Source organism: Argentina silus (genome assembly GCF_951799395.1).
Source record: "Argentina silus genome assembly, chromosome: X".
NCBI classification, from domain to species: domain Eukaryota; kingdom Metazoa; phylum Chordata; class Actinopteri; order Argentiniformes; family Argentinidae; genus Argentina; species Argentina silus.
Window position 1 is genome coordinate 39254210 of NC_139653.1, and position 14833 is coordinate 39269042.

Consider the following 14833-nt stretch of genomic DNA (forward strand, 5'->3'; position numbering starts at 1 on the left):
AAGCACCCAGAGAATAATCATGAGGGCTATAAAAGAACACATAAAACACCCACACACCCACCAACCCACCAACCCACACACACACACACACACACACACACACACACACACACACACACACACACACACACACACACACACACACACACGCACGCACACGCACACACACACACTTATATCATATCCCTGATTGACCCCTTAATGTCAGTGTGGGGATATAAATGGTAGTCCATACATCCCTCCTTGTCACAGCTAATCAGGTAGTTTATCTTCATTAGTAGCCTAGGCATGTGTGTGTGTGTGTGTGTATATGTATGTGTGTGTGCCTTTGCATGTGGGCCACTGCTAATTACAGAAGAGCTGCAGTCCTGTCCCTAGAGAGAGAAGAATCAGGCCAGGGGCACGTGGCATGTAGTAATGCAACATACTACACGTGATACATACACTGCTGTTACATGCTACTGTAAGACACTACATATGGTGATCATCAAAACAAGCTTCTAGAGTAAGCTACTTAGATACCTACCATTGCTAGTTGCTATTACTACACACCATTGCAATGTGCCACAAACTGTTATCATCACTAAACTCTTATTTGTTAAGCTACATACAATAAAGGCAGTGACAGATAACAAATATTTATCCTCCATATACACTCACTGTGCACTTTATTAGGAACACTATACTAATACTGGGTAGGGCCTCACTTTGCTCTCAAAACAGCCTCAATTCTTCATGGCATTGATTCCACAAGATGTTGGAAACATTCCTTTGAGATTCTGGTCCATGATGACATGATTGCATCATGCAGTTCCTGCAGATTTTTCAGGTGCACTTTCAAGCTGTGTAACTCCCGTTCTACCACATCCCAAAGGTGTTCTATTGGATTCAGGTCCGGTCACTGGGAAGGCCACTGAAGAACACTGAACTCATTGTCATGTTCATGAAACCAGTTTGAGACGACCATGAAGGGAGGTGCATGGTCAGCAACAATACTCTAATAGGCTGTGGGATTCAAGCGATGATTGATTGGTATTAACGGGCCCAAAGTGTGCCAAGAAAACATTCCCCACACCATTACACCACCTCCACCATAAGAAGGTGTACAGGTGTTCCTAATAAAGTGTTCAGTGAGTGTATATAACACAGTGTGCACAGACAACAAATATCACATCCCCTAAATACACCCCTCCCTTCCAATGCAGTAATACAGTGTGCTTGATGATAGGTAAAGTGCACTTTCTTTGAGACAATGTTTTCTGTGCCAACTGAATGCAATCTCAGCTCTATGCAGAACATGCCTCGAGCTTGAACCACACAGCATGGCTTAGTCACATACTGCAGGCAACAACACCCTACACACCACACGCCTCGGCAGAAGCAGCAGCCTTTTCTCACAATTCTCCATCAACAAATCAATTTGCTCTTTAGTGGGCTGAATGACACTGATTCTCCCTGCATTCAAATAACCCAGGGGGCCTCAGGCCCTCCTCCACCTCAAATGAGTTAATTAAGGGTGGCCAGAGATTAGCCTGAACACAAAAAGAAAAATTATCAATAGTGGACATTAGCAAGGCTCATTAGAGGGTTTGGGTAATTTGCCGTATGACAGCTTGTTAATAGGCTTGTTAAGAGGCCATGGTCAGCGGCGTCTCCCGCTGTGATTGTGTGAGAGAGTGCTGTCAATTTCAAGGATCTACTTCGCTCATCTCATCTCTCTCATCATCTCTCTCTCTCTCTCTCTTTCTCAGTCTAAAGATCCAGCAGGCCATGCAGGCTTTTAGGAGTTGGCCCCCCTGGCGGAAGAGTGGTTTTGTGGGCTACAAACTCTGTGAAGTCCCTCTCTCTGTTGTGGAGACTCCTTGGGGCTATGGAAGTGCTCTCACTGACAGTGATGGACACAGGCATTTGTCTATGGTGGACAAAGAAACACTTGTTGCCTTTCCTTCGCTCTCTCACTCATTCCTACAGGGTTGGAACTTGGTCAGCCAGGTAGGCTGACATTTCTACTAGCCCTGGTTAAATTCTACTAGCCCAAGGTCCATAGTAGAATTTGCCATAGTTTAAGCACATTTATGAAGCTTAATCACCGCATCAATCTAACCTGCACACACCCAACCAGCGAGAGCTCATGAGAGATTAGCCTCTCAAATCGCACCACATCAACAAGTAGAGGGAGCCACATGTCTTTTTTATTGAACCTCTCAGTAAATGTGACAACTAATTTACCTCTAGTTTGGTACATACTTATTTGCCTGCTCTGGAAAGTAATTGCGAGTGACATATCTTAAATTCCACCCCATTCCACACACTCACATATCCCCCCCCCCCCCCCCCCCTCCAAGAAAAAAGGTGTTCTCACTCTCACACACACACGCACGTCACACACACCCGCACATGCACACGCACACACACGCACACACACACACACACACACACACACACACACACACACACACACACACACACACACACACACACACACACTCACACACACACACACTCACACACACAGAGACTCACTCCCTCACAGAGCATGGAAGGGAAGGATGCATCTGTCCTGCTGACTATGAGGTTGGGGTTTGGCTCCAAACCACAGATGATGAGCTGATTCCTCTGCAAGGCCTTTTAAGGAATGAAACTGGGCCAACCTACAGGCAGTAATAACATCCAAGCAAGTTTGAGTTCCCCCCTTAGTTCTCTGACAAAAGCAGTAATCAAATTACATATATAAAAAGCAATTAAGATGGCAGATGAATTCAGTCACAGTACACACATCAGATGAGGGAGGTGGTTGTTTTAGTTCGACTGTATGTTGGCTGGACTGTTTCCCTGACCAATGTAGTGACCACGACACGACTGTTGAATGCCACATCTGGGCTCAAACAACCAATAACACCCTGTAGATTCAACAAGCAATCACAAAGATTCATGGGATCTGACATGTCCAGGTCACGGCTGTGATGAAGAACCTTCCCAAAAGAGTTACGGCTCTCCCTGTGAGGTGTCCACAAAATGGCACCACACCCACTTGACTTCAGACAAAAAGCTTTACACAATCTGGCAAAATTATCAAAAAGTAAATTCTACTTTACAAAATGTCACTGGGCCCTGTCCCTGCTTTTTCTTCAGTACAGTTAAAAGTAAAGAAACGACTTCTTAGACAATAGCTTAATGCAATCAGGCTGCATATCCAACAACGGATTGTATAATTAAGGAGCAGTCTGAAGATAAGAAGTGTCTCACTCATTATCCTTCCATTGTGGAGATAAATATCTTGAGAGAAGGCTGGCGGAGCCCTTCTAATCTGGACAATACAGAAATGAACTATTCACACACACACACACACACACACACACACACACACACACACACACACACACACACACACACACACACACTCAAACACGCTCACACACGCTCACACACGCGCACACATATTTAATTTCACTTTAAGACGCTGGATAAACGATTCATCTGTGCTGAGTAATTAAAAGGCTAATGGGTTCTTTTTGTGCAGGGGAGAAGGTATGTTTGCATTGTTCAAGTGAACAAAGGCTCGGGGGCTAATCACAGTTGGAGAGCTCCTGAGTGTTTCACTGTCAGAGTTTTATCACTTGAGCCATGATGGTGGTGGAGACGGAGGGCGACGGGCGGATAAGTGTGTGTAGGCTTCTCTCTGGCAATGTGTGGTATACACTCGCACCTATGTGGCTCACATGCTCAACACACACATTCTGGCTCTTTCTCTTACTTTCATACAATTTTATTTCTCTTAATTTTCATACAATACTTTCATTAAAAAAATTCTCTTAATTTTATACACAATACATACACACATGCATGTGCATACATACATGCACACATGCACACACACACGTGTGTGCATATATGTGCCGAGGGGTGGACAACACAGCTTCTCACATGAGGTCAGATGTGCGGGTGCTTGTTGCATTACTCGTGTTACCTTGCTGAATGTGTGTGTGTGTGTGTGTGTGTGTGTGTGTGTGTGTGTGTGTGTGTGTGTGTGAGAGAGAGTGTGTACTCAACACACACCTTTACACAATTTGAGTCCCGCTCTGTTTCTCCTCCTGTACTGTCAGATCTATTCAAACCAGCTGCCTGTGCTCCATTCCCATCCCCACTCTGCCAGAGTTCCACGTTCAGGGCTCCTATATGGAGGGAAAGCTGAGCAAAATCTAGTCTAGTTTTTTTTAAATTGTTTTACTGTGGATCTGTGCTGGCTTGTTACTGTAGGTCCAAGTGTCTCTCTCTCTAATGTGTAGGGAACATCCTCTCTACATCACAATGCATGATGTGGAGGTGTATACTGTAGAGAGGTATAGCAGGTCTCACCCAATCCCATCAATCACGTTGTTGATGAGAATATTTATAGAGCTTCTATATATAGTATAACCGGTGAGTATATAGGACAGACCTTTTATACCTAAACCCCTTATCCCCAACCAGCCATTCTAGTGGGTAGGTCCTCTCCTCCCTCTCTTCTCTCTCTCTCTCTCCAAGTCCTTTGAGGCTCTTAGAACACACAGATAGCTAAATGTGCTAAAACTGGCGTCAGTGATGAATTAGGCAGGGTGTATTTGGGGAGCGGAGAGGAGAATAGTTCAGTGTTTAATCACAGGCAGATCTAATACTGTACCACAGCGCACAAATGGACTCTATGACCCCTGCTTCAATCTGCACATCCATCACAGCTTCTCATAGGAGGACAGGCATAGTGATCCCCAATGCTGGGCTGAGAATATCTACTGTGTGTGTGTGTGTGTGTGTGTGTGTGTGTGTGTGTGTGTGTGTGTGTGTGTGTGTGTGTGTGTGTGTGTGTCTGTGTGTGTAGTTTCCATGTTATTATTTTGCAGGAAAGATGCTTGAACAAAGAAGGTAGTTACTATGAAATAAGGTGGTATCAGCTGCAAAACGCTATTTTACCTGTTTCCATTTAGTTTTAGCTTTGTACAGTTGGCAGGGGTTTGTGCGCCTAAGTCCCGCCACTGGAAATTCACGGTTTGAAGTGCTGCCGAAAGCCACCACAAGGTGGTGATAAGAGCTGTGAAGGCATCTTGCATTTGCAAACATCCATCCTACATCGGGAACAGAGGATGATCTCACATGAGAAGGTTCCAGCTGGGACCATATATACTGAAAAATGTATGCACTCACTGCAATGTAAGTCGCTTTGGATAAAAGCGTCAGCCAAATGGCATATATTATGAGTATATATACCTTCGTCAGAGCCAAACGGGGCAGTTTTACTGTAGCCTCTAAGTACACCATGTTTTGAAGCTAATATACAGTATCAAGGACAGGATGTGAGGGCACTACAGTGAGGGGCGTGCTGCCTAAAATGTTGCGATGGGGGTGAAGGGGGGGTGAAGGGGGTGATGGGGGTGAAGGGGGGGGCTGTGTTGCATATCACATGTTAAACAAGCAAGTCTGGTGACTTTTGACCAGAGAATAATGTAGTGATTAGTGTGAATGAAAAGCATGAAATGATCAGATGTCAGGTTTATGACACAAGGCCTATAAACAGCTCTGATAAGTGTTTCATATATTTATCAGTATGTCAATCCCAACTCATCCAATCATGCGCTGCAATCTACAGTAGCAGGCGCCTATTTCACCGCACACCACCACGTATTTTGGCTATTTGTCCCAATGTTTTAGCACAGTCTGACATGAATAACATTTTCAGCAAGGGCAGCCTTCTTTCGTTCACACAATGTAATAATAATAATAATAATGGGGCATTTATTTTGTATAGTGCTTTTTGAGGGATTGTTTGAATTATCATGCCTTTGTTTGTTAATCGGAAACGGTCAAGAAAAAGATTACCCTACCCCATCACTCATATGGTATATCCTTCAGATTAAATGTAAAGTCCTGGCTGGCTCGAGAACTTAAAGTTTAAAAAATAAAACAATTACAAAAACACATCTCGCACCAGTCACACTGGATGTAAGGTTTTTCACTGAAGTCTGTGAATAGAGATGTGCCAAAAGTGAGATTTGTTGAGACAGGTCTGTTTGCTACAGTTGTCTTAGAGAACAACTATCACCAGTAGGCTGAATCTCGATTTTTGTTAAAACATGGAAGAAATAAAATAATGTAATCTTGTTTTGTTCACAAATTATTTATTATAATGCCATTGCCTAGACTATTGCCTATTTGGGAGAATCGCACTGGCATACAAAAAAATGCAGCCCTGGTTTTGGACACGCTCTGCTGTATCCCCCTCCCATTCTCTCACACTCATTGTAATGGAAAAGATTAGCCTCCCCATCAATCATACATCAGCCGTAACTTTGACTGAAGTCTGTGAATAGAGACGCCAAAAGTGAGATTTGTTTAGCTCGGATCTCTGTTGTAATTGCACAGGTCTGTTTGCTACAGTTGTAAGCTGATGTAGACGTTCGCAATTGCTTGCTTGATTGTGACTGTGTGAGTGAGTCCTCGCTCCCTCCCCTTCCCCTCGTAACTATACCTCAATTTCTCTACTTTGATTGTTAATCTGAAACGATTAAGCAAGCAATTGCAAATGTCTGTGTCAGCTATCTTATTATGATGAGTACAACCTTCAAAAAAGTATTTTTTGTGTCCAATACAATATATGCATGAATCGGAAAACATGATTTGTCAGCAGTATTTGAAAACATTAAATAAAGAAATGATCACCACACAAACCTGTCAGTGATTTTTTTATTGTGCCGGTGTCTTGGGTTGAATACATTCGTCAGATATCCAATACAGGCAAAACTGAAGATAAAGATAAAAGACAACCTTTCTTAGCCTACTGAGGCTATGACCCAAAACGCAGTGCTCAGTGCAGATGCATACAGAGCAACAACCATTCTCTTTTCAAACATCCTTCACAGCTCTTATCACCACCTTAAAGTTAAGCTGCTGTATACAAGCTAGACCAACCTTTTTAGTCTACTGAGGCGATGATATACTGTACATACGTGTTTGAAACAACTCATACAGCAAGCTACAGTACAGTACCCATGCAATGTAAACATATCCATCATGCTCATCATGCTTCCTGGTGGTTGTTTTGCTGAGGTGAATGACCTGAAATAAAACTCAGGGGTGCCGTCGCGGAACAGCAACAGCAACAGCAAGTGTGATATTAAAGTTTTGAAGGTGTTTCCTCCATTTATTTACTTTAACTACATGAGGTCATCCATAAATCCGTAGGGTGATATGTATCAGACCCATTGAGTAGCTTATTGCTGTTAATCGTGGAGTGGATGCATGCATACTGACACTGTAGGTATGACTGTGTTATCATTTTAAATGGTGGTCTTACTTGTCAGGCTAAGACACACAATAAACGCACACACACACACACACACACACACACACACACACACACACACTCACCCCTGCAGTACAGTGTGTGTGTGTGTGTGTGTGTGTGTGTGTGTGTGTGTGTGTGTGTGTGTGTGTGTGTGTGTGTGGATTGAGTGTGTGCACTATAGACATGTATTATGGACAATACCAGTAATGAACAAGTGAGCTATGAAACAAAAAACACAAGACATCATCCACAGAGATACATTTTTTTTTAATTTACCACAAAACATCATTACCATCCTCCCTTTCCATAATACAGTAGTTGTGTAATGAGTCATCCTGTCCAACTTTCCTAACGTCCAACTGTAAGATCATAAACCCATTTCCCATCACCACATTCCCTCAAAGCCAAAGCAACCAATATTGCTGTCCAGACAGCCAACCTGTTTCCCTGGACGACAATACTGTTTACAACAGACATCTGCCAGGTTGTTGTAGAAGCTTGACAATCTGTTCATACAGTACATAGTGTAGTTCAAATCCAACTTCTTTTTATTTATTTTTTTCTGAAGTCAAACTAAATACAATGGACCTCATTCACCAACCGTACATAGGACTTTTTAGCATTCATCAATTTATTCTTAGTTGAAATATGTTCTTGAGATAAGAATAGATTTATGCACATTTCCTTGATGTAGCGAGTCACTTAACACATACATATCTGTTGATGCGCATCAACAACTTTGATTTATGCATTCTTTTAGTTCACAACATATATCTATATTGACAAAGAATTATGCAATAACTCACAATTAAATATATATATATATAATGAGACAGAGAGAGGCTATCATATGATGTTTTTCTCCAATCAATAAATAATCAAGGATGATCACACAGTTTAATTGTGAGTTATATATATATATATAAAATCTGGTTAGAGGTTGTGACTATGCGCGCAGCGATATATTTGCTGAGAGTTTTTTCGCTTGCCAAAGGAGAAGCTCGTGATGTGCAGTTCGCTACGATTTGTTCTTTTTTACAACGACTCTTTTGACTGACTCGGTAGTTATGATTCGGTTTAGTTCGGTTGACCTGCTGGTCCCAATGAATCCTACAGCAGGATTAATTCGCGCTCCTCTGGCGTTACGATACTCGATGAGGCGATATTAACTGGTGGCGCTGATTCGACACGATTACATACAGATGGATGTGCAACGCCGGGGATGTTGAAATTCCTAACAAAGAAATGCACTCGAACTGACTTTCTTTAGTGGGAATTTCAATATCCGCGGTGTTACACATCCAACTGTATGCAATCGTGTCGAATCAGCGCCACCAGTTAATATCGCCACATCGAGTATCCTAACACCAGCTCAGCGGCTCGGAGACGTGCTCCGAACGACTGTCTAATTACTTCTCAGTAATGTGACGAATTTATTCAGGTGAACTAGAACCTGTAGAATTATGATTATGGTTGCATTCCGCCAAAAGACCTTGTTTCAAAGGTATCAAGAAATAATCGTAGTTGTATGCATCAGAAGTTAAGTGTTTGAAGCACACTTGTATAAGTCTCAGTCACAAAAGACAGCTTTAAACTAGCTAATACACCTGCGTGCCCCCTATGGTGAACGAGAGGCTTGTAGAATCTTGACTCTTTCGCGTTCACAGTTCATCGTTCGCCAGTAAGGGGTGGTGCACCAGAAAGGTGTGCTCTGGGCATTACTGAATCAAATGAACGAAATTAGTCGAAAGATTCGTTCTTTTGACTGAAAAGATCCGAGTCAGTAAAAAGACCGAACTTCCCATCACAAGAGACAGCGTGGAACTGATTGAACTTGGAAATGTCCTTATATGGGATATTCTGGGTGTCACGCTTATTCCAAACTACCGGCACGCGCATCCAATTTAAGAAGATTTAGTATTTATCGTCATACGCACGCGGGTAAGAACAACATTTGGTCTCTCTGCACGTTTCAAGAATCACACGTCGTTTTGGCGTATGAGGTTTTTTTTAAGAACACATTTACGTATTATTTAAGAACATTGATGAAAGAGGCCCACTAAATCTGATATATTACCTATCTGCTTTCTTTAGGGTCAAACTCACAGTGTGAACATAACACAGCCCAATCCCCCTACCTTGTTTCAAACAAAATAGCCAATGATCATACATTTTCACCATAGCGGTTGTGTTGTGTGTGTCTGTGTGTGCATTGGCGCGTGTTTGTGTGTGGGCCCCCTTGCTGTGATAATACTCATTATTCTATGACAAAAGCACAGACTAGCACCCACACATCCATAGAAAGGGAGTCCTCACTATGTCACAACATCAGCTGTTTTGAGCAGACAATAGGGCGCCACAGCAAAGTAACTCATATGCAGGTGGACTATACTCATAGAATACACATTCTCTTTCCCTTTCCCTTTCCCCTCACCCTCTCTCTCCTCTCTTGCCAACTACCTTTCTGTCTGGCCCTACCTTTACCTTACCTATAGGGAATCTCCATTATGGAGCTGGTCTCGAATGAAGCCATTTATCGAACACTCTGTGGTTGTCACAATGTGACCACGGAGCAATGTAAAATTAACTAAAATAATGTGCCTGACTGCAAATGTAGTGAGAGAGTGTATATGTGAGAGAAAGAGAGAGACGCGCGTGCACACACACACACACACACACACACACACACACACACACACGCACACACACACTCTGCTACCTATTATCCCAACTCGTCTATGTTTGTCACAGGTATTCTCTCTTGCTTCACACATACAGTGTCTTAAATGTCTAAAGTGCCATCATCTAATTTCCCTCATCTGCACTGATGTGAAGTGCATGGGACAGGTGAAACCTGATTATTTGTATATCCATCACATTGTTTTTACACATCAGTGGACATGATGGGGAGAGGACTTTTGTGGTAAATAATATTTTTTACCGTATTCTAGGGCAATGTCTCTGACATCACAGTGTTCACTTTACTCATAAACACGGAAAAAAAATACTGCTGGGGGAATTTGTGTCAGAGAACCCACACTCTTTCATTCTATTACACCTGGCCTGATGTGGAGCGAGAGAGAGAGGAAAGGAGAAATAGGGAGAGAGGCAAATGGTAGAGCAAAAGAGCAAAAAGAGCAAAAAGAGAAAGAGTATAAATGAGAGGAGATTAGTGAAAGAGAAAGGGAGAAAAAGAGAGTGAAAAGCTGGAGGAAGCGAGTGCTAATGCAAGAGAGCAAAAGCAAGTGGACGATGGAGTGGTTTGTTTGCGTCTGTGCTCTCACAGTCAGACTGTAGAGGAGGGTTCTCTGTATTCAAACCAGCTGACCCAGATGCAGCTGAATTAGAGACAGCCTCAGAGAGCTCAGAGCGCTGTGTGTGTGTGTGTGTGTGTGTGTGTGTGTGTGTGAGTGTGTGTGTGTGTGTGTGTGTGTGTGTGTGTGTGTGTGTGAGAGAGAGAGGGAATATGAGGAAGAAGAAGAGTATGTGAGGAATAGAAGGGTATGTGAGGAATAGAAGGGTATGTGAGGAATAGAAGGGATAGGAAAAGAGAGAAAGAACTGTCACATTGCCTCAGAGACGAGTAGGGCTGGGTATCATTCAGACATCTTCAGGTTCAGGTTCAGGTTCAGGTTCAGGTTCTTAATTCTGGTACTGGCTCCATAACGGTTCTTTATCAGTTCCTACAGTATGTGTAATTAAGGGCAACTTTAAGTAATCATTGATAGTGTAGCCTCCCTGTGAATTAATATTCTAAGGCCCATATCAGGATGTCTGCAACTTTATGTCAAATATGGTAGTGCACTTGATGTACAGTATATCCACCAGGTTGCTGGTTCAAGCCCCACTTGAGCTGGTCCCCCCAATCAACATATCTATTGATTTTCTTACCTGACATATTCAATTAGAAGTAATTGTTCAGAAAACTAAGCATAGCCTTTTCTGGAATAAGACAAACTTGCTCCTTGACTGTAGGTGAGACCTGAACACAGAGGAAGACAGATCATGACACATGAAGATGTTTGATGATGAGCTCATCTGTTATAGCTCGTCATTTCTAAACAATAGACAGAATTAAACAACACCTGTCGAACCTTAACACCTGTCAAACCTTAACACCTGTCGAACCAGGCACTTTTAGAAAGTCAACAAACTCGAGAATTGACCTAGATTGGGGTGAATTCCCCTCACTGACAGCCTACACAGAATACATTTCAGGTCGAACAGCTTTGAACTGATTTATTTCGTATTTTCAGACAACAAAACCATTGCGTTTCTGTACCAGTCAGTCCCAACAAGAAATGGTTGATAGGTACTGTACCACTATGGTACCAATCTTTATCAACAAAATGTCTCTCTCTCCCCCCTCCGTCTACCCTCCGCTGCCTCCTCTCACATCTCATCCTCCCTCTTTATCTGAATTCCAGCCACTCTCTATTCTGTCCCGTCCTCTTTCCCTCCCTCTTTTCCCCTCTCAATCTCATCCTGCCTTTCTCTTGCCCTCACTCTTTACCTCACTGTGTCACACACACACACACACACACACACACACACACACACACACACACACACACACACACACACACACACACACACACACACACACACACACACTCTCCCTCTCTCTCTCTCTCTCTCTCTCTCTCTCTCTCTCCTTTGCGCTCCCAATCCTCACAGACCTTTGGGTTCATATAGGCATAAAGTGCTCTCTTGTCCCCATCTGCTCTTTTTAAGAGTGCTACCGTGCAATGGGGACCCACAACAGAACCATGTTATGCAATGAGATAATCTATCTGACCATACCAACTGTACATTAGTGCTCAGATGAGATGATACATTCATTTACCATACCCATTTGTATTAGTTACATCAAGGTAGCATGTTATTTCAGTTTTCACAGATGCCCCATAGGGGATAATGGTATGACTTAGGAAAAGAGGCAGGGCACAGTGACGTAAATGGCAAGAGATAATGGCTCCGGTAAAATGTGTTTGCTCTTGTTTATAATCCCACCAGTGGCCTTTCCTATATGCAATTATTATATTGCTTTGTTTTTAAAGGGGGCAGAATAGAAATAAAAATAAGAGCAGATGGATGTAGAAGACAGCTGGGATGTGAAGGGGTTGTAGAGAGAGGATATAGGTGACAGAGGTTGCGATGCACACACACACACACACTCACATGTGCTTGCTATGCACATAAAACGACAGGTAGGACACTCGTGCACACACGGAAACATGCCCACACACACAAACACACACACACATAAACACACGCACATGCACACGCACACGCACACACACACACACACACACACACACACACACACACACACACACACACACACACACACTGGGCCATAAACAGGGTACATTTATTACTGAGGTCATGCACAACCCACCCAGTGAACATTTTGATGTTAATTAGACATTGAAACCACATTGATCTCTCATGTTCATATTTGGTTGAAAACTGAAACGTCTTTTTGACTATTTCAACTCCAACCATGGTCATGTGAATTCGGTCATGTGCTCACTGGGCATGTAAGGGTTCAGGAGAAATCCTTCCCCAGGAGATTCCAGCTCAAAAGCTAGAAACAGCATTTTAGTGCACTCTGAACTACATATGCAGTAAGTAGATATATTTCGTTTTTCGCAACATTGCTGATTTGCTTTTATTTTGGCAACTTCAATAAGGCCCCTCCCCAAAAATTAACAAGCTGTATCAAAGCATTTAATATGAATATTTTGATAGATTGTATAATTAATTAATAATATTTTTATGGGCAGGTGAAAGCGCTGGAGACAGGATGGACTGGTAGTTAATTCATGTTAAACATTCAGTCCAAACCTATGTGGACTGTTTCACCCCAAGACTAAATAAGCTTGTCTGTAGATATTTGCCAGGTATATGCATTCCTGACTTTACTCCTGACTTTAGTCCTACAGTTAAATCACCCTGAACTCACTCTGAGCAGATGAGCTTTCATAACGTGCTATGACCAATGATGTATAGATCGACACACTAAAAAAGGGAATAGGTATTGATATAATATGCATAGGGAATAATGTATGTATATGATTATGACAAAAATACAATACTGAGGTCATGACCTCTGTGTCCTCAATGGTAGTTATGGCCCTGCACGCACGCACGCACGCACGCACGCACGCACGCACGCACACACACACACACACACACACACACACACACACACACACACACACACACACACACACATATCATAAGTTCAATGCTCTGCCCTGGAAAACCTCACTGCACTTCAGAGAATGGAATCTACACTGTCTGACATAGTGCCAACCAATGAGTCAATATAGGAATTGACACGGCTATCAGTGATGAAATTCTGAATCAAAAATCCTGCAACATAGGGTATATCGACATCCAATATGTTAAATAAGGGAACGAGGTGCATCAGAGATAATTATTAATTCCTTCATTGTAAAATGCATTCATTCAGTCACAACAGCCTATTGGGAATGGGCTTCAGCTACAATTTCTTCTTCTTTCTTCTTCTAGTTTATTTGTAGGAATTGCAGTGGGAAATAAAAACGTGTGTTGTTTTACAGTACACCTCACTTGACTCATTGATAACCGATAGTGTCATTGCATCCACACGCGCACATTTTCTGCCGCTACTCTACTCTAAGTTATCATAAGAGTGGTGATAGCATCATGTTGTGTTATTCAGTTTTGTTTTTGTTTTTAGTGTTTTACTAATGTTGACTTTAGTGGACTGATAGTACGCACACGTTACTGAAAGAAACAGCTACAAACACACGTAAGTGTAGAGGATTATCAAATGCAGATGTTTAACTTTAACTGGTTCTTGCGCCACACAAACAAAAACATGATTTTGGTGTGAATAATTTGAGAACAATCTTCATTCAAAGGCCATTCTAATTGAAATAGCCATACTATCCACACGTCTAATGCAGACTAAGGCATTTTTGAGATCCCAAATATATCCCCGCTTCTCACCTGCTTTCTCAGCCAAGGACGACAACCCCGTTGCAAGCGCGAGCAGTACCCCCATGAAGCACATCTGGACGCCTAACAACTCCTTTCGCTTTTTCCGCCGAGCTTTGATCAGCCGCTGGTTTAGGATCACTTGAAGCGGCCGACCCCGCACCCGGACGGTCCCGGACATCCTGCCAACGGCTACCCCATCCATGGAGACGTTATCACGGCGAGAATGTTCCAGGAAACCCGAACTGAGAACACGGAGGAGAGGAATGGAGCGGGAGAAAGAGAGGTTCTCGAAAGTTACACAACGGAAGAGATGGGTTGTTGAGTTAGAAACGTCGTTGCCGATGTGTTGTATTGTTTGTTTAAGATGCTGTCTTCTGTATTACTTCGAATTGGAATGTTGTTTTGCGGCGTGGATGTTGCGAGAGGACGGAGCGCTCCATGGATGCATCAGCTTGGTGCCAGTTCTCGCAGGACACGATATGCAGCGAGGCTGGGGATGTTAGAGAGAGAGAGCGAGACAATATG

At 42.8% G+C, this 14833-nt stretch overlaps 1 protein-coding gene across 1 annotated transcript in view; it reads right to left on the minus strand.

Moving 5' to 3' along the window:
• The window catches only part of slc24a3 (solute carrier family 24 member 3), a gene marked incomplete at both ends in the record, with an annotated part of 43109 nt that extends 28599 nt beyond the window's left edge, over positions 1 to 14510 (minus strand). The window contains one exon of the mRNA XM_083695722.1: positions 14318 to 14510. Coding sequence (XP_083551848.1) covers positions 14318 to 14510 — 193 coding nt within the window. The remainder of the gene's footprint in view (positions 1 to 14317) is intronic.
• Positions 14511 to 14833: the final 323 nt, after the last annotated feature.